General features: G+C 35.0%; 1 protein-coding gene across 4 annotated transcripts in view; it reads right to left on the bottom strand.

Moving 5' to 3' along the window:
* Nucleotides 1-27131, bottom strand: part of zgc:152951 (uncharacterized protein LOC569013 homolog) — a 113922-nt gene that overhangs the window by 86217 nt on the left and 574 nt on the right. For 2 of the 4 annotated variants that reach the window (XM_059342246.1, XM_059342245.1), the window contains 10 exons: nucleotides 24221-24460; nucleotides 21560-21680; nucleotides 20748-20900; nucleotides 19354-19539; nucleotides 16975-17048; nucleotides 15294-15491; nucleotides 12741-12878; nucleotides 11084-11173; nucleotides 8276-8419; nucleotides 4585-7220 (listed from right to left, as the gene is read on the bottom strand). In XM_059342246.1, coding sequence (XP_059198229.1) covers nucleotides 7092-7220; nucleotides 8276-8419; nucleotides 11084-11173; nucleotides 12741-12878; nucleotides 15294-15491; nucleotides 16975-17048; nucleotides 19354-19539; nucleotides 20748-20900; nucleotides 21560-21680; nucleotides 24221-24460 — 1473 coding nt within the window. In that variant the 3' untranslated portion in view covers nucleotides 4585-7091. Of the gene's footprint in view, nucleotides 1-4584; nucleotides 7221-8275; nucleotides 8420-11083; nucleotides 11174-12740; nucleotides 12879-15293; nucleotides 15492-16974; nucleotides 17049-19353; nucleotides 19540-20747; nucleotides 20901-21559; nucleotides 21681-24220; nucleotides 24461-27131 lie in introns of those variants that run through there. The other 2 variants (XR_009394994.1, XM_059342247.1) reach the window with 2 other exon arrangements.

The raw sequence follows: 27131 nt of genomic DNA, 5'->3' as shown, positions 1-27131 counted from the left end.
ACAGGAGAGGAGACGAGGAGACAGGAGAGGAGATGAGGAGACAAGGAGAGGAGACAGGAGAGGAGAAGAGGAGACAAGGAGACAGGAGAGGAGACGAGGAGAGGAGACAAGGAGACAGGAGAGGAGACAGGAGAGGAGACGAGGATAGGAGACAAGGAGAGGAAACAAGGAGACAGGAGAGGAGATGAGGATAGGAGACAAGGAGAGGAGACAAGAGAGGAGACAAGGAGAGGAGATGAGAGAGGAGACAGGAGAGGAGACGAGGATAGGAGACAAGGAGAGGAAACAAGGAGACAAGAGAGGAGATGAGGATAGGAGACAAGGAGAGGAGACAAGAGAGGAGACAAGGAGAGGAGATGAGAGAGGAGACAAGGAGACAGGAGAGGAGACAGGAGAGGAGACAGGAGAGGAGACAGGAGAGGAAACGAGGAGAGGAGACAAGGAGACAGGAGAGGAGACAGGAGAGGAAACGAGGAGAGGAGACAAGGAGACAGGGGAGGAGACAAGGAGACAAAAGAGGAGACAGGTATCCCCCACCAGACAACACACTACCAACCTGGCAACCCCCGTTATTATAACGGTATGCTACTAATAAAGTTTTTTAAAGGTTTTTCATAATCAGTGGTGGAAAGTAACTAAGTACATTTACTCAACTACTGTACTTTAGTATAATTTTGAGGTACTTGTACTTTACTTGAGTATTTCCATGTTATGTAACTTTATACCAAGGTTATAATATATATATTTTAATTTTATTAGTTTTAATTGAGTTTATGAGTAAGTGAGTTTGCAAGTTTTAATTAGTTTTATCTTTTGGAAAATGCTTAGTTTTAGTTTAGTTTTCAGTTTCAATACAGTTTAAGTTAGTTATCGTTTTTTTAAAACTCTCGTTTTTATTTTAATTTCAGTTGGAGAAAATGTTTTTTCAATTCTAGTTTTCGTTATTTCGTTAGTTTTTGAGTGTGTTTTATGTCTTTTTTGTAAATAAAAATGTTTTTTTGTCATTTTTTGTGTGTTTTTAGTTTTTTATGTGTGTTTTTGTCATTTGTTGTGTTTTTATGTTTTTAACCATTTTTTGTTTTTTGTATTTTTTGTGTTTTATGTGTTTGTTGTAATTTTTGTAAAAGTGTTTAGTCTTTTTATGTGTCTTTTTTGTAAATAAAAAAATTGTTTTTGTGTGTATTTTATGTTTTTATGTGTTTTTGTTGTGTTTTTATGCATTTTTTTTTACATTTTTTACGTGTTTTTTGTGTTCAAAATGTCAAAATGATCAGGTCATAGAGGTGAGGTTGTGTTTATACAGACAGAATGAAAAGGAGTCAAAATAGACCCAAACCCCAAAGGGTTAAGTGCTTGACAAGGAAAAAAAGAAAAAAAATGTTTTTTTAATTCTAAAATGTGTTACGGTAATGCATTTTGTTGCTCACAGTGTCTCTAAAAATGTCAGAAAATACCTTAAAATGTTTCTAAAAGATTATAAATTCATATTAAACAGTGACTTTAGATCGTATTTGTTATAAAGGGTCAAAGAAAATATGTAATCAATGCTCTTGGATTTTTGATATGTAACATGCAGAGACATAATAACAATAAGAAACCAGACAAACTCATTTGTACTTCAGCATTGCATATTTATTTATTTATTCATAAACATATTGCTTTATCGTCAACCCCAAGAAAGAGGAAAACACAATGATTATATCAGAACTGCTTGTTTAAAAAACTTTTTGCGTCACATTTTCCTGATAGATGAGGTAAGTTAGAAAAGGTTACAGGGATCATTAATATCTGCAAATAAAACCTTTTCTGTCCATCCAGTTCAGCCCATAAAGTTTCTGTTTTACTCAGCTGTGGGAGCACTGAACACATGTATTTACAGCAAATATATAAACGGGGAGTAATAAGGTCCAACTAGCTGTTATGGCTAAAACACAGCAGAGAGAGAGAGAGAGAGAGAGAGAGGTCCAGTCCTGCTACAGAGTTCAGGATCTGATGCACTAAATCCAGTTTAACACATAATAATGTAACCAGAAGCTTTGGTGCTGCTCAGAGAACAAAGAAAACTGACAATATAATATAATCACAATACAGGCCAAAAGTTCTGAAGCAGCTTAATGTTGTGTTCTCATGTCTTCTTATTAAACCAGTGTGTATTGTGTGTATTTGTGGATGTGTTTACTACATGATCAGACTTTACCTTTATTGAATTGAACCATTTTCCTCCATTGACCTTTAGGGAAACATTGATGTTATCAGACCATTGGTGAATAAATGTTACCAACAGAAAAGAAGGGCTTAGTTTTAGGGTGGAGGAGACTAGGAAGAGTCACAGGAAGGAGAGGAGACGAGGAGACAGGAGAGGAGATGAGAGAGGAGACAAGGAGACAGGAGAGGAGAGAGGAGATGAGACGAGGAGACGGGAGAGGAGACGAGGAGACAGGAGAGGAGACTAGGAGACAGGAGAGGAGAAGAGGAGAGGAGACAAGGAGACGAGAGAGGAGACAAGGAGAGGAGACGAGGAGAGGAGACAAGGAGACAGGAGAGGAGACAAGGAGACGAGAGAGGAGACAAGGAGACAGGAGAGGAGACAAGGAGACAGGTGAGGAGACAAGGAGACAGGAGAGGAGACGAGGAGAGGAGACAGGTGAGGAGACAAGGAGACAGGAGAGGAGAGAGGAGACAAGAGAGGAGACGAGGATAGGAGACAAGGAGAGGAAACAAGGAGACAGGAGAGGAGATGAGGATAGGAGACAAAAAGAGGAGACAAGAGAGGAGACAAGGAGAGGAGATGAGAGAGGAGACAAGGAGAGGAGACAAGGAGACAGGAGAGGAGACGAGGAGAGGAGACAGGAGAGGAAACGAGGAGAGGAGACAAGGAGACAGGGGAGGAGACAAGGAGACAGGAGACAGGAGAGGAGACAAGGAGACAGGAGAGGAGATGAGGAGAGGGGACAAGGAGACAGGAGAGGAGCAGAGGATAGGAGCAGAGGATAGGAAACAAGGAGACAGGAGAGGAGACAAGAGAGAACACGAGAGAGGAGACAGGAAAGGAGATGAGAGAGGGGACAAGGAGACAGGAGAGGAACATTATTCACTTTATCTCTTTGTCTTTTGAGAGTTTGGAGACAAAAATGCCAATAAATCTCAACTGTGTTCATATCTCTGACAGAAGAAACAAGAGTTCAGATTTATACATTAAGGAAAGAAGGAAAAACACAAAGTCTAAGCAATAAAAACCCAAAGACCTGATCATTATAGTCAACATGTGTTCTAATAAGAGACTCTTTATACAATAATCAGGTTTATTTTGTTGCAAAGTATAGCAATGAAACTATGATCTTTTTTTGTACGAATTTAATCTTTTTGCTTCTAGACTTTTGGCCTGTAGTGTTGTAAGTCATCTCTAAGGTAAACAGACTGTAAAATGAGCTGAAACAGTAAACAAACAAACATCTCACAGGACAGAAAGACTTTAAAAACTTCATGTTCTTTTAACTCACATTTTCTTTTGACCTGAGATCAGAAAATGGAAACAGAGAAAAGGCCCCCAAAAAGAGTTTTTCCTTCTAAGCAACACACTCTTTATAATCATATACAGTCATTATTTTAACTTGTGTTAAGATGGAAGATTTATGTTAAAAATGAACAAGTCCTGAAAACTCTTAAGGCCAGATAAAATGCTAATAAACTAATGGAGTTGAATATAAATGTTGGAAGAAGAAGAAGAAGTGAAAACAATTCTGGTTTTATAGGCAAAACCTTCAAACTCTCATCAACACATAAACTGCTACATTTCATTGTATTCATAATAAGTGGATAAAGCCCATTATTATTATTATTATTATTATTATTATTATTATTACTGAGCAAACTGGACACTCCTCTGTGGAAAAAGTAGAAATCTGTCTCAGTAGAAGTTGGTGATAAACATGCAAAGTGTCAGAGTGCATCCCAAAAGGGTCTGATAAATATTTATATCATTCAAAAAAATTACTCTATGTTTTTACCAAATAACTGTGTTAAAAACACAGCAGAAGCACTTTTCAGATTTAAAATGGAAGACCTGGATCAGAAGAGGGAGAGCAACCATGGAGAGAAGATTCACATCAAACAAGGACGACTACACTGGAAAAAAGAGATAAAAAAGAGATAAAAACTCTTCATAAATCTGAGGAAATGATCTTGCTGCATGGACAGATAATTTACCTTGACAAGATTTATTAAATTAAGATTATTAAATCTAGAAATAAGCATGTTGAACACTTAGAATGAGAAATTAACTCTTAAAACAAGATAAATGATCTAACACTTCTAAATCTAAAGTTTTTTTTTTTTATCTTGGTAAGAACCAAATAATCATCAGGTCACTCTGCTCGGGCCAGTTCATCACTGCTGGCAGCTTCATTTTTATATCTTTTGTATATTTTTTTCTTTTTTGGTCATTTTGTGACCAAAAGAAGATGTGAAAAGACAGAAAAAGACCAAAAAATTACACAAAAAGATGTAAAATTACCAAAAAAGAAACAAAAGACATAAAATCACAAAAGAAGACATAAAAAGTAAAAAAAAAAACACCCCAAAAAACACAAAAAAAGACAAAAAAACCCACAAAAAAAGACAAAAAAAACACAAAAAAAGACGTAAAATCACAAAAAAAAGACACAAAAAGACAAAAAAAACACATAAAAAAAGACGTAAAATCACCAAAAAAAGACACAAAAAGACAAAAAAAAACACCAAAAAAGGCACAAAAAATCTGCAAAAAAGACACAAAAAGACACAAAAAAAGCAGAAAAAATTAGCAAAAAAGACACAAAAAGACCAAAAAAGATACAAAAAGACGTAAGACGTAAAAGACAGGTTACTCTGCTCGGGCCAGTTCATCATTTAATTTGTCTTGTTTTAAGAGTTCATTTCTTATTTTAAGTGTTCAACATGCTTATTCCTAGATTTAATAATCTTAATTTAATAAATCTTGTCAAGGTAAATTATCTGTCCATGCAGCGAGATCATTTCCCTCAGATTTACTGTTTTTATTTTAGACACTCCTTTTTTTTTTTACAGTGTACAGAGAGAGACGGGGTCTTCAGGAGATTATTTATTATTATTTATTATTAGTGAACCAGATCAGATCCAGTCTCACCTGGACTAGACTATCAGAGATCAGAGATCAGAGGCAGCAGCAGGTCAGATCAGGATTTGGATGAAAAACAGCTTCATACCTGCTCATTAATGTTTAGAAAAGGAGATAAATGATCATAATAGGGCTGGGCGATATATCCATATATATCCATATATGCATATGTATGTTAATAGTGGTAATAATACGTTTATAAACTACATTACTATGTGTTATACATACATATATATGAATATTATTGTTGTTATATAACCGAATATAGTAAATTAACATAATAGGGAGAAGGGATTTAATAAACTTTGACTATTAAGTCTGCAGGATTAAAATGAATGCTGCGACTTTTATTGACCTGTTCCACTTCTTATGTCAAATTCAACCAATTTAGAGTTGCTTGAACTAACTCTGATCAGCTGTTCTGGAGGAAAAACTCAGATTTTGAGAAGGTTTTGCTATGGCTTGTCTGTATCATCTCCTCCTGCTCTGATTAAATGCTCCATAGAAGTGTATGAGACTGAGATGATCTATGACTCCTGAGTTGTGTGGAAGCCATATTGATTGTGTTATAGATATTATACAGTATGCTTTAGTTTGGCTTTCTCTCTGTTTATTGACTCTGAAATCATTTTGTCTGCCAGTGTTCAGACTTTAACATTAACATGTGACATTAGAAAGAGACGTCGTCATGGTTACTGCTGCTGCACGACAAAGTCTACAAGTTTATAAAGTTCTTACTTTAAACCTACACTGAAAAAAAAAGATGTTTAAAAAACCAGATCAAACAGTAAATCTGAGGGAAATGATCTTGCTGCATGGACAGATAATTTACCTTGACAAGATTTATTAAATTAAGATTATTAAATCTAGAAATAAGCATGTTGAACACTTAAAATAAAAAAAATAACATTTAAAACAAGATAAATGATCTAACACTTCTAAATCTAAAGTTTTAAGAGTTCATTTCATTATTGTGTCTTTTTAGTGGTCATTTTTACAACTATTTTAAGTCATTTCACATCTTTTTTGTTCATTTTGTGTCTTTTTAATGGTCATTATATCTCTTTTTTTGGTCATTTTGTGTCTTTTTTGTCAATTTGTGTCTTTTTTAGTCAATATTGTGTCTTTTTAGTTGTCATTTTTATATATATTTTTGGTAATTTAGTGTCTTTTTGGTCATTTTGTGTATTTTTTGGTCAATTTGTATCTTTTTTTTGTCAATTTGTGTCCTTTTAGTTGTCATTTTTACATATATTTTGGTCAATTTGTGTCTTTTTGTCAATTTCTGTCTTTTTTGGTCAATATTGTGTCTTTTTTTGTCAATTTGTGTCTTTTTAGTTGTCATTTTTACATCTACAGTCATGGAAACATTCTTGATAATAACCCAAATCATTATGAATAAAACCATGATAAATGTCTAGATATCAGCTCTTAAATTAAACTCTTATCAGCTATTTTGTTGTTATCATTATATTTGTCCAAACAAATGAACCTTTAGTTGAACCAGACATTAAAATGAATATCTTGATATCTTGTTTTAAGAGTTAATTTCTTATTTTAAGTGTTCAACATGCTTATCTCTAGATTTAATAATCTTAATTTAATAAATCTTGTCAAGGTAAATTATCTGTCCATGCAGCAAGATCATTTCCCTCAGATTTACTGTTTGATCTGGTTTTTAAACACCTTTTTTTCTTGCAGTGAATAAAACTGGACTGTCCAGCTCGTATGCTGCTGTAGGAGCTGACAGTCTGAAATCTTAAAGCTCGATAAATCAGAAGTGTGACTCAATGGTTCAGTGCAAACGTCCCTCTAATCCCTCATATTTACAATTAGTTTTGCATAAAAACCATCTGATGGTTGAGAACCACCAACCTTCTGTTTCAGTAGAAAACAGATAAACAGAGACAGAGCTGGACGTGACCGTGTGTGTGTGTGTGTGTGTGTGTGTGTGTGTTCAGTGGCTACTGTTGGTGCTCCAGTCATAAGGGAGGAAGCTGACTTTGGTCTTCCCAGCAGAGAGGACTCCCTGCAGGCTGCTCTTCTTCGGAGAGTCCCCCATGTGCTCCAGGACCCACTTCAGCAGCTACAGGAGATAAAAACCAGTTCAACCAGTTCAACCAGTTTAACCAGTTTAACCAGTTTAACCAGTTACTGTCACACATGAAGAACATTCACTCAAGTATTATTCTGACCTACAAAGTCTAACTGCAGTAACTAGCAAAGGGTAAAACTGAGATTTTTTCCTTTTTTTTGCAGATATTTTCAAATTCAAAGAGTGTGCATTCAGCATTTTAATGTAATCTTTCATGTTTAATGTTTTTTTGGGTTTTCTAGTATTTTGTTGTGTTTTTTATTTTTTTTGTGTGTTTTCTGTGTGTATTTTGTCATTTTTTTGGGTGTTTTTAAAACAAAATTGTATGATTTTTAAAAAAAAATATGCGTTTTCATGTGTTTTTAGTTATTTTTTGTGTGTTTTTTTGTCATTTTTTTGGGTGTTTTTTAAAAAAAATTGTGTGATTTAAAAAAAAATATGCGTTTTCATGTGTTTTTAGTTATTTTTTGTGTGTTTTTTGTCATTTTTTTGGGTGTTTTTTAAAAAAAATTGTGTGATTTAAAAATAAAATATGCGTTTTCATGTGTTTTTAGTTATTTTTTGTGTGTTTTGTGTGTTTTTATGTGTGTTTTTAGTCATTTTTGTGTGTTTTTGGTCATTTTTTGTGTGTTTTTATGTGTGTTTTTGGTCATTTTTTGTGTGTTTTTGTGTGTTTGTATGTGTGTGTGTTTTTATTTTTAATTTTGTGTGTTTTTTGTGTATTTTCTTGTGTGTTTTTATTTGGGAAATTATAATCTAGATAGTGATGAAGTAAGAAAGTGGGATAGAATTATATTCAGACTAAAATATAACATTACTTTATAATATTAAGTCTAAAATACACAAATCTTTGAATAGAGTTGGTAAACACTTTTAAATACATTTATAACAAAATCAATCTGAAAATGTTTATTCACGTTAAAAATCTTTAAAGCAGTTTTTCTCAGTTTAACATTTTGCTAGTTACTGCAGTTAGACTCTGTAGGTCTTTAAGTAAAAGTAAATCTGTGAAGACTGTAAGTTTAACAGCTGGGAGTCACATGTACCTTTTCATCAGTTCCTCCAAAATCAGCTTTGTACCACTTGAATATCTGACTGAGTCGAACTTCTCTTTTCCCAGAATCCACCATGCAGGCGTCGTCGTTCTCCAGGAACGCCTCGGCTGCCGTACGCAGCTGGCTGTCGATGTCCTGGAGCGCCACAAATAGGTTATTATAGTCACGGAAACTAACAGAAGAACAAAAACTAGAACTGAAAAACATTTTTATTAACTGAAATAAAATAAAAACCAGACTAACTAACTGAAACTGTATTTTGTGGTTCCAAAACTAACTAAAATTATAGTGAAAATGTCCTTCGTTTTGGTCTTTGTCAACTTTTTTCATGCGTAAACCTTTTTGGTTGATATGAAATCTATTTCATCTATCTGGTTTTATGACTAAATAAACTTATTGGGGCTGAGATGGATCAGACAAAGGAAATAAAGGCAACATTTATTGTGACCTTATTGAATCTGGACCCAACAAATACCCCATTACACAACAACTACAACTAATAAAAACTAAACTACAACTAATAAAAACTAAACTACAACTAATAAAAACTAAACTACAACTAATAAAAACTAAACTAAAACTAATAAAAACTAAACTACAACTAATAAAAACTAGACTACAACTAATAAAAACTAAACTACAACTAATAAAACTAAACTACAACTAATAAAAACTAAACTACAACTAATAAAAACTAAACTACAACTATTAAAACTAAACTACAACTAATAAAAACTAAACTACAACTAATAAAAACTAACACTAAAACTAATAAAAACTAAACTACAACTAATAAAAACTAAACTACAGCTAATAAAAACTAAACTACAACTAATAAAAACTAAACTACAACTAATAAAAACTAAACTAAAGCTAATAAAAACTAAACTAAAACTAGTAAAAACTAAACTACAACTAAGCAAAACTAAACTACAACTAATAAAAACTAAACTAAAACTAACACCAAAACTAATTTAAAAAAATCTCAAATTTACAAGAAAAAAGTGACAAATTTAAAGAAAAAAGTGACACATTTTTAAAAAAGTGACAAATTTACCAGAAAAAATTGACAAACAGGCAACATTTATTGTGACCTCATTGAATCTGGCACCCAACAAATATCCCATTACAAAAACTAATAAAAACTAAACTAAAACTAAGCATTTTGAATTTGAAAACAAAAAATCACAACGAAATTAAAACTAAAACTAATGAAAAATCCAAAACTATAATAACCTTGGATCAGAACTCATTTCAGATCATATTATTCACCAGATTAAACCAGATTAAACCAGGTTAAACCAGGTTAAACCAGATTAAACCAGGTTAAACCAGATTAAACCAGGTTAAACCAGAATAAACCAGGTTAAACCAGGTTAAACCAGGTTAAACCAGATTAAACCAGATTAAACCAGATTAAACCAGGTTAAACCAGATTAAACCAGGTTAAACCATATTAAACCAGATTAAACCAGGTTAAACCAGGTTAAACCAGATTAAACCAGATTAAACCAGGTTAAACCAGATTAAACCAGGTTAAACCAGATTAAACCAGGTTAAACCAGAATAAACCAGATTAAACCAGGTTAAACCAGGTTAAACCAGATTAAACCAGATTAAACCATATTAAACCAGGTTAAACCAGATTAAACCAGGTTAAACCAGATTAAACCAGATTAACCCAGGTTAAACCAGGTTAAACCAGAATTAACCAGATTAAACCAGGTTAAACCAGATTAAACCAGGTTAAACCAGGTTAAACCAGATTAAACCAGATGAAACCAGATTAAACCAGGTTAAACCAGATTAAACCAGATTAAACCAGGTTAAACCAGATTAACCCAGGTTAAAGCAGGTTAAACCAGATTAAACCACATTAAACCAGGTCAAACCAGATTAAACCAGGTTAAACCAGATTAAACCAGGTTAAACCAGGTTAAACCAGATTAAACCAGATTAAACCAGGTTAAACCAGATTAACCCAGATTAAACCAGGTTAAACCAGATTTAACCAGGTTAAACCAGATTCAACCAGATTAAAACAGGTTAAACCAGATTAAACCAAATTAAACCAGATTAAACCAGGTTAAACCACGTTAAACCAGATTAAACCACGTTAAACCAGATTAAACCAGATTAAACCGTATTAAACCAGATTAAACCAGATTCAACCAGATTCAACCAGATTAAACCGGATTAAACCAGATTCAACCAGATTAAACCGGATTAAACCAGATTAAACCAGATTAAACCAGATTAAACCAGATTAAACCAGGTTAAACAAGGTTAAACCAGATTAAACCAGGTTAAACCAGGTTAAACCAGATTAAACCAGGTTAAACCAGATTAAACCAGGTTAAACCAGATTAAACCAGATTAAACCAGGTTAAACCAGATTAAACCAGGTTAAACCAGATTAAACCATATTAAACCAGGTTAAACCAGGTTAAACCAGATTAAACCAGATTAAACCAGGTTAAACCAGGTTAAACCAGATTAAACCAGGTTAAACCAGAATAAACCAGATTAAACCAGATTAAACCAGGTTAAACCAGGTTAAACCAGATTAAACCAGGTTAAACCAGGTTAAACCAGATTAAACCAGATTAAACCAGATTAAACCAGGTTAAACCAGGTTAAACCAGGTTAAACCAGATTAAACCAGGTTAAACCAGGTTAAACCAGGTTAAACCAGGTTAAACCAGGTTAAACCAGATTAAACCAGGTTAAACCAGGTTAAACCAGATTAAACCAGGTTAAACCAGATTAAACCAGGTTAAACCAGATTAACCCTCCTACCTGAGGACTGTAGGTTTTAATAGGTGGGCAGCCTTTTGCTCCACAGTTCAAGGCAAAGTGGATGAGAGGCTCAGCATCAGGCAGCGCCACCTGGTGGACAACAGGAGGAACAGGTCAACAGAACATTAGTTAAAAAAAAAGTTTAGTGTAAGTGCTGAAAATGAAAGCGCTGTAAAAGAATGTATAAAATATATTCCAAGAAATCAGCAAAAAGTTTATAGAATTAATAAATAAATGAAGCATCAAGACTGAAAAAAGCTAGCCTAGCTCTGGCTAAAGTAACAAAAAAACAAAAATCTCTAAAGCTCTAGAGTTTTATATATTCTAAGTATATTTTTAAATTATCATTATTGATGCATTTATCTAAGAAGTGTTTTAATTTAGCAAAGATAGAGCTCATTTTAACTTCTTAATATACTATTATAAGGTTTGATAAAAAAAATTTAAAAAAGTTTAATATTCATGTTTTTCATGTTAAATCTCGACCTGTAAAGTAACTAAAGCTGTCAGATAAATGTAGAGGAGTAAAAAGTACAATATCTGACTCAAAATGTAGTGAAGTAGAAGTATAAAGTTACATAAAATGGAAATATTCAAGTAAAGTACAAGTACCTCAAAAGGTTTCAGCATCAAAAAGTAAAAAGTAAAAGTACTTGTTGTGCAGAATGGATCCACTCAGATTGTTTTATATATTCTAAATCTATTATTACATTATTTGTACGGATGCTTTTATGTAAGCGCTTTAATTTTGTAAAGATAGTGCTCCTTTTAACAACCTAATATACTGTTATAAGGTATAATTTACAACATGTCTAATCACTTTGAATGGATCATGTGTTTCATGTTAAATCTTGACCCAAAAAGTAACCAAAGCTGTCAGATAAAAAGTTACATAAAATGGAAAAACTCAAGTAAATTACCTCCATATTGTACTTAAGTACAGTACTTGAGTAAAAGTACTTATTTACATTCTACCACTGGTTTCACTGTATATAAGTCCAGCTGTAACTATATTAACTATAACCATATTTCTCTCCCTACTCGTAGCCGTGGGTCTGTTTTGGAGAACGGTCTCAGCAGCTGTGTATATTTAATATTATATTATATTATGTTATATTTAATATTATATTATATTATATGTAATATTATATTATATTATATTTAATATTATATAATATTATATGTAATATTATATTATATTTAATATTATATAATATTATATTTAATATTATATTATATTATATGTAATATTAAATAATATTATATTATACTATATTATATTTAATATTATATTATATTATATTATATTATATTTAATATTATATTATATTATATTATATTATATTTAATATTATATTATATTATATTATATTATTATATTACTTGTAGCCGTGGGTCTGTTTTGGAGAAGGGTCTCAGCAGCTGTGTATATTTAATATTATATTATATTATATTACATTATATTATATTATATATTATTATATAATATTACTTGTAGCCGTGGGTCTGTTTTGGAGAAGGGTCTCAGCAGCTGTGTATATTTAATATTATATTATATCATATTATATTATATTATATTATATTATATTATATTATATTATATTATATTATATTATATTATATTATATTATATTATATTATATTATTATTATATTACTTGTAGCCGTGGGTCTGTTTTGGAGAAGGGTCTCAGCAGCTGTGCGACTCCTTTCCTGTTCCCCCTCAGAACGCCGTTCTCGATGTCCTGTAATGTGAAAACTTCTCCTCCAATCAGGTAGCTCACATAGTTGAAGAACTAGGAACGGGACAGAAAAAGATATTTTAATGTAATATAATGCATTCATGCTTAAGAACATGTGAATAGAATCAAACATCAGGACTGTTTTAGTCCTCCTGTTATGTTCGTTTATTCAGGAACAGCAATAACCAGCAGCACTTTTAATTATCCAAACATGTCAGAAACTAAAAAATTCCAATAAACATTGTTTATATTTAATTAATAACTACATTATTTACCATTTCAATCAATATTTAGTGCAATGGTGTTCTTTACCTCTCACAGATCAGATTTAATGAGGATAATTCACTTGTTTTTCATAATAAAATGCATGTTAAAACTTTTTTTTTTAAATGTAAATTGAAAAAGACCTACATATAAAATACAATGGTTTCACATGACAATGATTTTATTTATTTATTTATTTATTTATTTCATTTTAAATTTTTATGAAAAAATTATTTTAACAATTTTTTTTTTAGATTTTTAAACTTTGAAATGGGTCAATTTGATCAAACAACAACATAAGAGGGTTAAATCAGATAATAAGGACATTTGTTATATTAGTCTTAATTAGTTTAAATCAGCACCAAAATATCAACTGAGATCAGTTTCTTTATATTATTTTGGCAGCACAAGTATTCCCATTAGGGCTGGGCGATATAAAAAATATATCCATATATTTTTAAATGTGATATGGAATTAGATCATATCACATATATTGATATAGTTCAAATTTGCACTGTGATCCTTGATCCAGGCAAGCTGCTGCTTTTATTCAGGATATTTTTTATTTACATGTGCACTTTATGGAGCTTTGATTTTATATTTTTTTAGATGTTCTCCTGTTGTTATACAGTATTTATGTTCACTTAAATAAACCGTTTCAATAAAACTACTTGTGACGTGATATTTTGCTCTAGCTTTGACTGAACATTTGCTCTCACTTTGAGATAAAAATATCAGGATAAATATCGTATATATCGATATTCAGCCTAAATATATCAGATATGACTTTTGGTCCATATCGCCCAGCCCTAATTCCAATACAAGCTTAAGGCAGCTGTTCTCAACCTTGGGGTCGGGACCCCAATTGGGGTCTTGAGATGATTTCTGGGGGTCGCCAAATCATTTAGGAAGTCAGCTCTGTCTCCACTGTGTTAAAGTGTTCATGTGTTTTAGTCTTTTTGGTCTTTTTTAGTAATCTTGTGTCTTTTTTTGGTCATTTTCTGTCTTTTTTTGATCATTTTGTGGTCAATTTGTGTCTTTTTTGGTCATTTTGTTTCCTTTTTTTGTCATTTTATAAATATTTTTAGTCATTTTGTGTCTTTTTTTTTGTCATTTTGTGTCTTTTTTGGTCATTTTGTGTCTTTTTGTGGTCATTTTGTGTTATTTTCTGTTATTTTGTGGTCAAAATGATTCTTTTTGGGTAATTTTGTGTCTTTTCTGACAAATCCCAAAGTATCAAGTTGTTACTTTCCAAGGAGTCTCTGTCTTGAAGCTGACTGATACACACTCAGACTTAAACTGATAGCAAAGGACTTAGATTAAAAGAAACAATAAAATATAAAAAACATATATAAATGCACAGACAGAGAGATGTTTTAGTTGTTGTCTGCTTCATTATTTGTCCAAAATTCGTCGTATCAACTGAGTTTGTCTGTTCAGTGAGACAACATGATGTTAGATTGGGGGTCGTGACTCAAAAAGGTTGAGAACTACTGGTTTAAGGAGGAGAGTTGTGGTGTTTTCAACAGCTGGACATAAACCGACAGGCTGCTAATAGGAACTCTATAGAGCAGGGATTCCCAAAGTGTGGTGCGTGGACCCCTGGGGGTCCACGCACGTGAGCTGGGGGCGTGAGCTGCTGCTAGGGGGTGCGCGAGATGAAAAATGTAATGGCGGTCTGATAATAACACAATTAAATTTCATTTTTGCATCTATTTTGATCATTTTTGCATCTATGTTTTGGTTGTTTGGTACTTTTTACATGTATTTTTGGTCAATTTGTGTCTATTTTGATAATTTTGTGTCATCTTTGGTCATTTTTGCATCTATTTGTGGTTGTTTTTGATCTTATAATGAAGCGTAGAAGAAGTTAGCTTCTTGTTCTTGTATCATTTTTCCGACCTGTTTTATGATGAATGGGTTGTGTTCAATCCATTCTCATTAAAATTTGCTGCAATTTTTGTTCAACGCAATATTTTTGTTCAATATTATAACATTTTCCCAACTGATCTGCTTTCTGCCTCTGATCCTGAGCCTGTCATCATCCTCCACCTTTAATATGGCTGTAAAAACTCTTATTGCATTTTGTTTTTTTTGAAGGTGTGGGGGATTGGGGGGGGGTCAACCCGGTTGGGACATAGAAGGAGGTGCACGGCTGAAAAAGTTTGGGAACCGCTGCTATAGACTGTGTGTTTGTGGTCGTACTCTGTATCTCTGCCACATGTTGGTGGGCGCCCCCAGCCGGAGGTAGCCGTGGATGACCAGAGCGTTGTAGATGTTGATGAAGAAGGCCAGCTTCTCCTCCCGACTCAGAGACAGCAGCTCCACCCTCTGCAGCTGCAGCGCCAGCTCACAGTAGCGCTCGAAGGCCGGGTTCACCGACATGCCCTTATAGTCCACCGACTGAGGGGAAACAACAGCAGGGACACTCACTTCCTGCACATCTACAGCTGGAACTCACACTGCAAACATACAAGGCCTTCACAAAAACACCTCCAGCTGCCAACACTCAAAGATAAGCCTGTTGTGTTGTTTTGATGTTATGATAAAATGTTGTGATGTTGTATTTTTTCTTAATTGTATCGTAAGAGTTTGTATACACTACCGGTCAAAAGTTTTAGAACACCCTAATTTTTCCAGTTTTTTTATTGAAATTCAAGCAGTCCATTTGTCCATTTTTGAATTCTTTTCATGTCTTTGTAAGTCATTTTGTGTCTTTTTTTGGTCATTTTGTGTCTTTTTTTAGTCATTTTGTGTCTTTTGGTGTCTTTTTTTTGGTCATTTTGTGTCTTTTTTTGGTCATTTTGTGTCTTTTTTAAGTCATTTTGTCTCTTTTTTTAGTCATTTTGTGTCTTTTGGTGTCTTTTTTTTGTCATTTTGTCTTTTTTTGGTCATTTTGTGTCTTTTTTGGTCATTTTGTGTCTTTTTTTGGTCATTTTGTGTCTTTTTTTAGTCCTTTAGTCCAACATAAAATGTGATTTTGAATCTTTTTTTTACTTTCAAAACACTATAATGCTCAATAAAGAATTTTAAATGTTGCAAATGTGCATTAATTTCAGAGTACACTGAGACATTAAACTGCATAATTTTCAATTAAATTCTGGAAAAGTTGGTGTGTTCTAAAACTTTTGACCAGTAGTGTATGTATTTTGTATATTGTACGTGTTTTTTTTTTTTTTTTTTTCTTAATTCTCTGCTTTTTTTACATCATGGCCAGGGGACTACAGATGAAAACTAGCCTTCTGGCTAACTCTGGCTTTTTACACATGTGTAATCATGTGTTTTATGAAATTGCACTGTCCCCTTTTAAATAAACTAATAATAAAAATAAAGAAATAAAAAATATTAATAGAAATAATAATAATTCCTTTATTTATGTAGCACCGTTAAAAACAGTGTTCACAAAGTGCTTTGACAGAACAAGCAAGAATAAAACTCAACAATAAGAAACTCTATGCCCTAAATGTAAAATAGAGATATGCAGTCCAACTCGTTGCTTGTGGTTCTGCAGGAATATACAAAAGTTCTGGCACATGGTGGGGAAGGAGATTAATAGGATTTTATCTAAGAATCTGCTGTGTGACCCATTATGCATGTTGCTTGGGCTATCAAATGGCTTTATTGTTGATCAATATGAGAAGAAATTGTACAAAATATTAACTTTCTGTGCTAGAAAATGTATTCTCTTAAACTGGATAAGAGATAAATGGCATAATGTGAGAATATATTTATCTCTTGACTATTTGACATGTATGCTGCGTGATAAAGATGACATCTTTCATAGAATATGGGACCCTTTTATGTTATACATTGGTATGAATATTTCAACCATATTTACATGAGGGGCCATTGTGCGTCAGAAGAAGAGAGTTAATGAATACGTTACCTTGCCGTCAGCAGAGAGATGCTCAGAGAAAAGTTTCAGAATCAACTCCCGAAGAAGCAGCGAGAGCTCAGCAGCTGAAAGAGAGAAAAAGATAAACATGGTTCATGTTTCAGAGGTTCAATATTCTTTTCTAGTGAGACGAATGTGTGAATAAAGAGCAGCTGTGTTTGTATAGAACCTCCACCAGCACTGGAGCTTTATAAAAGACATATTCAGTGTTTTGTTGGATGTAAAATAATAAAATAAACAAGGTCAGAGTCGGATTAGATCAACAATGAGCTGGGACTAAATCTATTAAATGAACTAAACCTGAGGAAAAAATGCATAAAGATAAAACCTTGGTGTTTAACAAGTGAGATTATTATTAGGACACTTTGCCTATAAGAGACGAGAGCATTGCAGATAAATCCAGGAGGAAAAAGCCAAGCTCAACACTTACAAAGCGCTGATTAAAATCACCTTTGTAGGGAAAGATTAGCTTGTTAGTTAGAGCAACATTCAGGTATAAATACAACACAGAGCCAGCCGACAAGTCTTACCACCACCTGCTGTAAAAACTGTCAAAAGATTCCACCTGCAGAAAGCAAACATGGTCTAGAAATAGGGCTTCAAAGATATATAAATATATATTTTCAGGTCAATTTTCTTCAGTTGCTATCAGACTTAATTCAGGACTTGTCATTGTAACAGAATTATTCATTTTTAATATAATATATTATTATCTTAACTCTCCTTAAGAAGAGTAAGAAGCGGCACAGTCCTCCTGCAGCAGTCTCTCGCAGCTGCAGAGCCAGAGGGGATGTTAACCCCTTAGCATCCAGTCTGCAAATTGCTAACAGGCTAACAGTTAGCTGTCTTAAATAAAACATAAATAAAGGTATTTTCAAGGTAAAGCATAGACTTCATGCTTAAAAAATCTACCTTAAAGCCATCGAACGGGAGGTAGATGTTACTGATGGATAGGCCTGTCACCATAATTACTTTATCAACTTATCTTTCAATAAATATAAAAATGGACACGATAGTTTTTCTGGACTCAATATATTGTTGTTTACATGTGTGACTTATTGTGCTTTTTTGTGTTCAAAGTAAAGCTGAAAATGTTTGACAGGCAGCCATTCCAGCTGTTTATATGTTATTTTAATAATAAAATAATATAATACATCATGATTATCTCAGTGCAATTTATTGTTAATAGAGCCTGAACGTCTATTTTATTTGTTTAAGTAGTAGTTTATTTATTTATGTTTTATTTATCCAGGATATTTTAATATTTCTTCTCCACATTTCAATCCCAATGTTTAATATTCTCCAGATTTTCTTTTTTTTTTTCCTTTTTTCTTATTTTTCAACACTCAATATTGTTGATATGTTTGGTTGGTAGTATTGCCATTGTTATTTATTTATTTATTTTTTGTTTTTTATGCTAGACTACCATTTTATCTTCTTTGTTGCTGTTGCTATTATTGCCCAATTGATGCTTGCCACACCTGCTTGTTTGTTTGTTTTAAACTAAAATGGAAAAACCAATAAAAAATTGACCACAAAAAAATATTATCCAGATTTTAAAATGAATTGCTGTGGAAAATAATTAATTTATTACGCTACAGTTTAATATAGCTATTAAACTAAAACAACATCGATACAACAATACTTTCATTTTAAAACTAATCTTAAAACCTATTTGTATTCCTTGGCTTTTAACCACGCATGAGACTCTTGTTTTAATGTTTTTATGGTTTGTTTTTATTTATTCATTGTTTTTTTAAAAAGCAATGAAACTATTTATTTAAGTGTTTATTTCCTGTTTTATTTATTTTATTGTTCTTGTTTGCTTGTTTATGTACAGCACTTTGTTGCGGCTGTTGTTGTTTTTAAAGTGCTTTACAAATAAAGTTGAGTTGAGTTCATTTATCCTGATAGTTTCTGGGAAAACATATCGTCCTAAAGAATGTTTTATTGTGACAGGCCTACTGATGGAATGATTTATATTTGTTGAGAGGCCAAACGTTACATATATCATGAAGCCCTAATTCAGTTCTTCCACCACAAAGCTCACCGACATTTGACACAAATGGTATGAAACCAAGCCAGCAGAGAGGACAGAGCCCTGAGGGACACCAGGCATAGAGAGAGAGAGGACAGAGCCCTGAGGGACACCAGGCAGAGAGAGAGAGGACAGAGCCCTGAGGGACACCAGGCAGAGAGAGGACAGAGCCCTGAGGGACACCAGGCAGAGAGAGGACAGAGCCCTGAGGGACACCAGGCAGAGAGAGAGAGGACAGAGCCCTGAGGGACACCAGGCAGAGAGAGGACAGAGCCCTGAGGGACACCAGGCAGAGAGAGAGAGGACAGAGCCCTGAGGGACACCAGGCCTACCCTGGATGGGGCTGCAGGACGCCGTCTGTCCTGCGTTGAGGGCTGAGTGAGGGTCGTCCTCCAGCAGCCTGTACAGAGAGTCTTTCCCTTCTCCAAAAGAGCCTTCCTGCTGCCCACAGCCTCGAACAATCACCATGTACTTCTTCTGCAACAAGGCCTGGCCAGTGTTACAGGCCACGGCCCTGCCTGGCAACACACAGGCCACAGTCAGGACTCCACAGGTTTAAAGAGTCCGGGTTGTTCCATACTGCAGGTTAGGGCTGCACAATTAGTCGAATTTTAGTCCTGATCACGATTTTGGCCGCTACGATTAAATTAACCTGATCGTCGGTGATATTTCCATTTTAAAATGCGTCTCTCCTGCAGATCTAATCAACACTTTCTACACCAGTAGTCCACCAATCCAGCAACTTTTTTCTGGTGTAATTGGATACTCTTTCTTGTGTAATTAGAGACTTTTTTCTGGTGTAATTGGAGACTTTTTCTGGTATGATTGGAGACTTTTTTCTGGTGTTATTGGAGACTTTTTCTGGTGTAATTGGAGACTTTTTTTCTGGTGTTGTTGGAGACTTTTTCTGGTGTTATTGGAGACTTTTCTGGTGTAATTGGAGACTTTTTTCTGGTGTTATTGGAGACTTTTTCTGGTGTAATTGGAGACTTTTTTCTGGTGTAATTGGAGACTTTTTCTGGTGTTATTGGAGACTTTTCTGGTGTAATTGGAGACTTTTTTTGATGTTATTGGAGACTTTTTTCTGGTGTTATTGGAGACTTTTTCTGGTGTTATTGGAGACTTTTTCTGGTGTTATTGGAGACTTTTTCTGGTGTTATTGGAGACTTTTTATGGTGTAATTGGAAACTTCTTTCTGGTGTTATTGGAGACTTTTTCTGGTGTTATTGGAGACTTTTTTCTGGTGTTATTGGAGACTTTTGGAGACTCGTTCTTACTCTTCTTAACGAGACGTGGGGGCCGGAGGCTCGTTAAGAAGAGTAAGAACGAGTCGAAGCGACACAGTCCTCCTGCAGCAGTCTCTCCCAGCTGCAGATCTTGCAGAGCTGGAGGGGATGTTAACCCCTTAGCGTCCAGTCTGCAAATGGCTAACAGGCTAACAGTTAGCTCTGTAGCAGTACAGTGTGTATGTGCTAACAGGCTAACAGTTAGCTCTGTATCAGTACAGTGTGTATGTGCTGCTGCTGCAGGATGTGTTCACTTAGCGATCTCTGTTTGTTTACAACAAGCACCAGACACTAAAAACTGTTCCTGTTGTTTGTTTAAAAGTAGTGCAATAAAAATACAGATGTTTTCCCTAACATGATGAATAATCGTGATTAATAATGATGATTATCATTTTGGCCATAATGGTGCAGCCCTGCTGCAGGCCTACAGCCTTACTTACCCATTCCCTTCTCTTTCTGCAGCCAGTCGACCAGCTGGTCTCCTGAGAAGCTCTTTTTGTACAACGTCAGTCCTCTCCTATGACTGCCAATCACACTGCCATGTTTCAGGTCCTCTACCAGGTTGGCCAACTCATCCCTCTCACACATAAACTCTGTGAGGGCAGGAAGACGCCAAGCCACACGTACAAACACAACGTAAACATCTTCATAGCCACATGTATGGAAAAATATATATGTGTAGACCAGCATCTGTGTAAAAACACCTGAATGAAATCACAGTTGCTACTTATCTAGCACGACTGATTCACATTTTAAAGAGAGAAGAAATAAAAGCATTAAACTGTTTAATGTGCAGTTATAAGGACAGTTTCACTCAAAAATGTGGCATACGGTATCTATGAGAAATGTTCTTTTTAAGTCAATAAGAAAGTTACAGAAATCTAATTTTCAATCTGCATGCTCAGGAGCTCATTAGCCACTCCACTACAGTAAAAGTCCTGCAACCGTACAAACGTTTTAGTATAGTTCGCTGGCATAAAATACACCACCACCATGTACATACTGTACATGTCAGGACTGTAAACTGCTGTCGATCACAGTCGATGTCTCTCATTAAGTTTCTGAAAATAATGTTGTTTCCAAGTTATCCTCCAACATTTAGAAATGAGTTCACCACACCGACAGAAACCACCAGAAACTGAGCATCAGGAACAGGTGAAGGAAAGGACCTTCTGCAACAAATCTCTCTCATTTCTTCTGATATAACTGGAATAAAGTGATGTGGAAGAAGCAGAAACCATGAATCCCTCACCTCCATCAGTGTCTCCAGTCGTGGTTTCCTCAGCCGGAGTCTCCTCTGGTAGAGGAGGAGCGTCTGCAGGAAGAGGCTCCTTCTTCACCAGGTTCACCAACCTCTGGAGCTCCTCAGGAGCCTGAAGGGTGAAGCACATCAACACATATAAACAGTATTTTGAATAATAGTACATGCAACTAGAACATTTCTGTGGTGGCCACCAATCGGAGCAGAGCAATCAACTGAAATCAGCTGCTCCTGTGCGAAAAACAGCAAAAAAGTTCTCCTCGAACAGAAAGTATTTTAGTCCAAACCGTAGCTCCTATCATTGATCCGACTTCACTTCCAGCATCCTCAGTTCTTCACTTTGAGCATCCTCAGTTCTTCTATTTGAGCATCCTCAGTTCTTCTATTTGAGCGTCCTCAGTTCTTCTATTTGAGCGTCCTCAGTTCTTCTATTTGAGCGTCCTCAGTTCTTCACTTTGAGCGTCCTCAGTTCTTCACTGTGAGCGTCCTCAGTTCTTCTATTTGAGCATCCTCAGTTCTTCACTTTGAGCATCCTCAGTTCTTCTATTTGAGCATCCTCAGTTCTTCTATTTGAGCATCCTCAGTTCTTCTATTTGAGCATCCTCAGTTCTTCTATTTGAGCATCCGCAGTTCTTCTATTTGAGCATCCTCAGTTCTTCTATTTGAGCATCCTCAGTTCTTCACTTTGAGCATCCTCAGTTCTTCACTGTGAGCGTCCTCAGTTCTTCACTTTGAGCATCCTCAGTTCTTCACTGTGAGCGTCCTCAGTTCTTCACTTTGAGCGTCCTCAGTTCTTCACTTTGAGCGTCCTCAGTTCTTCACTTTGAGCGTCCTCAGTTCTTCACTTTGAGCGTCCTCAGTTCTTCACTGTGAGCGTCCTCAGTTCTTCACTTTGAGCGTCCTCAGTTCTTCACTTTGAGCGTCCTCAGTTCTTCACTTTGAGCGTCCTCAGTTCTTCACTTTGAGCGTCCTCAGTTCTTCACTTTGAGCGTCCTCAGTTCTTCACTTTGAGCGTCCTCAGTTTTTCACTTTGAGCATGCTCAGTTCTTCACTTTGAGCATGCTCAGTTCTTCACTTTGAGCATGCTCAGTTCTTCACTTTGAGCATGCTCAGTTCTTCACTTTGAGCGTCCTCAGTTCTTCACTTTGAGCGTCCTCAGTTCTTCACTTTGAGCGTCCTCAGTTCTTCACTTTGAGCATCCTCAGTTCTTCACTTTGAGCATGCTCAGTTCTTCACTTTGAGCATCCTCAGTTCTTCGCTTCGAGCATCCTCAGTTCTTCGCTTCGAGCATCCTCAGTTCTTCGCTTCGAGCATCCTCAGTTCTTCACTTTGAGCATCCTCAGTTCTTCACTGTGAGCATCCTCAGTTCTTCACTGTGAGCATCCTCAGTTCTTCACTTTGAGCATCCTCAGTTCTTCACTTTAAGCATCCTCAGTTCTTCACTTTAAGCATCCTCAGTTCTTCACTTTGAGCATCCTCAGTTCTTCACTTTGAGCATGCTCAGTTCTTCACTTTGAGCATCCTCAGTTCTTCGCTTCGAGCATCCTCAGTTCTTCACTTTGAGCATCCTCAGTTCTTCACTTTGAGCATGCTCAGTTCTTCACTTTGAGCATCCTCAGTTCTTCACTGTGAGCATCCTCAGTTCTTCACTTTGAGCATCCTCAGTTCTTCACTGTGAGCATCCTCAGTTCTTCTGTGGTCCAACGCCCAAACTAGAACTCTGACAGCTTTACCACACCAATGTGAGGGAGAAGACACATTTTACTACGTTTATATCTATAAATTATTTCTGTAGAGTGGTATCTGCGGCCTCGAGCGCAGTTTCCAAATTTAATTTTTGACAAATTTTTCTCTCCCTCTGCACTCTAGCGATGATGTCATCCACTCTAGCCTCTCCATAGGGTTACATTGGGGGGATTTTTTGGCGTGTTTTTGCCCAATAATTTGAAAACCGTTTGTCGAAACCCTTAGAAAAGTCACAGAACACTTGTCATGGGCGAGCCGGTCGATTTGACACCTTTTTAGTGTTTGTGACCAAAACTCTGAGAGGAGTAGTCGACCGGAAAAAAAACACGAAAGAAACGGAAGAATAAAATCTAGGATTAAGCTCAGTGAATTGTATAGTTTTTTCCCAAAGTGTGGTGCGTGGACCCCTGGGGGTGCACGAGCTGCCGCTAGGGGGTCCGCGAGATGAAAAATGCGGTGTGATAATTACACAATTACTTTTTTTTCCCCCACACAATAAAGAAGTGTAAATAAACATTTCCTTTGTAAAATGTAAAATCAAAAACTGTACACAAAATGACCAAAAAAGACACAAAATTACTAAAAAAGACACAAAATTACCAAAAAAGACACAAAATGACCAAAAAAAGACACAAAACGGCCCAAAAAAGAAACAAAATGACAAAAAAGACACAAAATGACCAGAAAAAGACACGAAATTACCAAAAAAGACAATAAATGAGCAAAAACACATTAACACATGAACACTTTAACACAGTGGAGACAGAGCTGACTTCCAAAATGATTTGGCGACCCCCAGAAATCATCTCGCGACCCCAATTGGGGTCTCGACCCCAAGGTTGAGAATAGCTGGTGTACATGATAGTACTGGTGGTAACACAAGGAAGTGTTTAAACCGGTTCTCACCAGTTTCTGGAGGTCGTCGTTGCCGCCGACATGGACGTTGTTGAAGAAGATCTGGGGCACGGAGCTGCGTCCTGTCAGCTCCTTGACTCGGGCTCGGAGCTCCGGATGTCTTCCCACATCCACATCACACACGGGGACGCCCAGACGGCCCAGGGTGGCTTTAGCCTGCACACAGTGAGGGCAGCCCTGGATGGAGTAGACGGTGACCCGGCCCCGAGCGCTGCTCTCCATCTCCTCCATCTGCACAAACATTATGAAAACAACAGAGAGAAAGAGAAACTGGCTGAGCTCTGTGTTGCTTCAAACTGTTTTGTTCAGGCAGCCATCTTTAGGTTGTCCCTAGATGTTTTTATTATTATGTTATTATTAATCTCCTCCTTGAGCTGTTTACAACCATGATTCACAAAAAAATGTGAATGTTGCAAAATAATAATGCTAAAAACAGAAAACATGAGACAGAGAATAAGATCTTAATGTTTTCTTTTTACTTTTTGGGGGAAAGCAGGCTTGTATAAAATAACAAATTATTCTATAACATTATGTAAGATACATGTAAATAAACGCCTCTTTAAGCTTTATGACAACCCCGTATTGTAGAATAGGACATATAGTTTTAGTAAAAGTTATATTTTAGTGTTTATAAAGCTTTACCAACAACCGAGACTAGATTTATATTAAATTACAGAAGTTGTTTATGGAGTTTGGTTTGAGGAAAAGATATGTTTGTTTCAAAGACTGAACAGACAATACAAACAATAATTATTTAATATTTCACAACTCGTTGGGTGACAAATACACTGATTGAAACAACGAGACTTACCAACAATAATTATTTTTGCACGACAATGACATTTCTCATTTTTGTGCACAATTACTTTTTTTTATTTTGAAAGTGCTTTATAGTGAGAATGATCTTTTTTTATATATATACACAAGCTTTTATTGCACAATTAAACTATTATACAATGTACACATGCTGGGTCCCCTTTGTGCACAATGAGATATTGTTTGAACAAAAAATAGGTAAGAATTGTTCCGTCGTTCATCGTTATAAATTGATCATTTAAATATTAATTTGACACAGGGGCCACAGCAGGGGCCAAGGGCTTCTTCACAGGGGTGAAGAACCGCCACTGAATTTGAAGAAGAAAAAATCCACAGTACCGAGAACAGTAGTGCTCGGTGCGATTGCCCCGTGGCCCTAATAATAGTAGATGCAATAAGGTTTTTTTTAACACTGTTAAATATTTACATTACACTAATAGGCAGGTGCATATATGGGAAAAAAAACACCTAACCCTAAAAAAATTCTAACAAAGGGTTTCTCTGCTGATTTTTGTAGTATTAGATGTCCTTAATAACATAATAAAAGTTTACCAAAATCTTCATAAATTTTGTCTTCAGAGCAAAGTTAAGAAAAAGTGGCACTCAAGAAGCATTTTTTTCTTAAGAATGTTTTGTGAATCGGCCCCTGGCGGCCGCTATTTTGAAAATGGGGCATTTCTTGGAGTCAGAAATTTATTAACTGTTAGTATGTTTTTAAAGTGTTTTTAACTAAGACACCTTTTGTGAGAATTGTTTTAGGGTTAAACCATATCTAATCTAGAGAGGTGGTTTGAGTTGAGGAAGTATTTCTGCCAGACTTTAGAAACACCTGGCACAATTTCCTCTGAGCTCATTTCTGAGCATTGCTTTCTGTTGAAACCAGCCAGTTTGATCTGTAATTCAACTCTGTTGAACATCAGCAACTGATTTTGTATTAAACCAGCCAATGAGTCCAACTTCCTCCTTTATTGTGACACAGCTGTTAGTGCAGCAGTGAGTCAATATTAGTCTAATAAACTAGATCAAACCACACCTTCATCTGATGTCTGTCAATAAATAAAAGGGGCCAAGGTCCAATTTTTCAATCAATGTCTTCCTTCTTTATCAAGAAACCAAAAGTTAGATAAGAAATGTGGAAAATAAACCTTCAAATATGCATAAACAGTTTAAAAACAATGATTTCACAACATTTTTTAAACTTCATAACTAGTTTAAACTGTCTATAAACATAAAAAAACACCTGGAAGTCACTTATACAAGCATGATTCCCCCCAAAAATTTGAATGTTGCAACATAATAATGCTAAAAACAGAAAACATGACACAAAGAATAAGATCTTAATGTTTTTTTTTACTTTTTGGGGAAAGCAGGCTTGTATAAAATAACAAATTAATCAATAATATCATGTAAGACACATGTAAATAAACGCCTCTTTTATCTCAACCTCTTTTACCTCTTTCATTTATTTTGTCTTTTATCAAGAAACCAAAAGTTAGATAAGAAATGTGGAAAATAAACCTTCAAATATGCATAAACAGTTTAAAAACCATAACCTCACAACATTTTTTAAGCTTCATAACTAGTTTACCACTATTTATAAACATAAACAAACACCTGGAAGTCACTTATACAAGCATGATTCCCCCAAAAAATGCGAATGTTGCAAAATAAAAATGTTAAAAACAGAAAACATGACACAAGGAATAAGATCTTAATGTTTTTTTTTACTTATTGGGGTAAGCAGGCTTGTATAAAATAACAAATTAATCAATAATATCATGTAAGACACATGTAAATAAACGCCTCTTTTATCTCAACCTCTTTTACCTCTTTTATTTATTTTGTCTTTTATCAAGAAACCAAAAGTTAGATAAGAAATGTGGAAAATAAACCTTCAAATATGCATAAACAGTTTAAAAACAATGATTTCACAACATTTTTTAAACTTCATAACTAGTTTAAACTGTCTATAAACATAAACAAACACCTGGAAGTCACTTATACAACCATGATACCCCCCAAAAAATGTGAATGTTGCAAAATAATAAGAAAACATGACACAAAGAATAAGATCTTAATGTTTTTT

The sequence above is a fragment of the Centropristis striata genome, chromosome 10, assembly GCF_030273125.1.
Source record: "Centropristis striata isolate RG_2023a ecotype Rhode Island chromosome 10, C.striata_1.0, whole genome shotgun sequence".
NCBI classification, from domain to species: Eukaryota; Metazoa; Chordata; class Actinopteri; order Perciformes; family Serranidae; genus Centropristis; species Centropristis striata.
The sequence above is the reverse complement of the archived record's forward strand: the minus strand, read 5'-3'. Positions and strand labels throughout refer to the sequence as shown.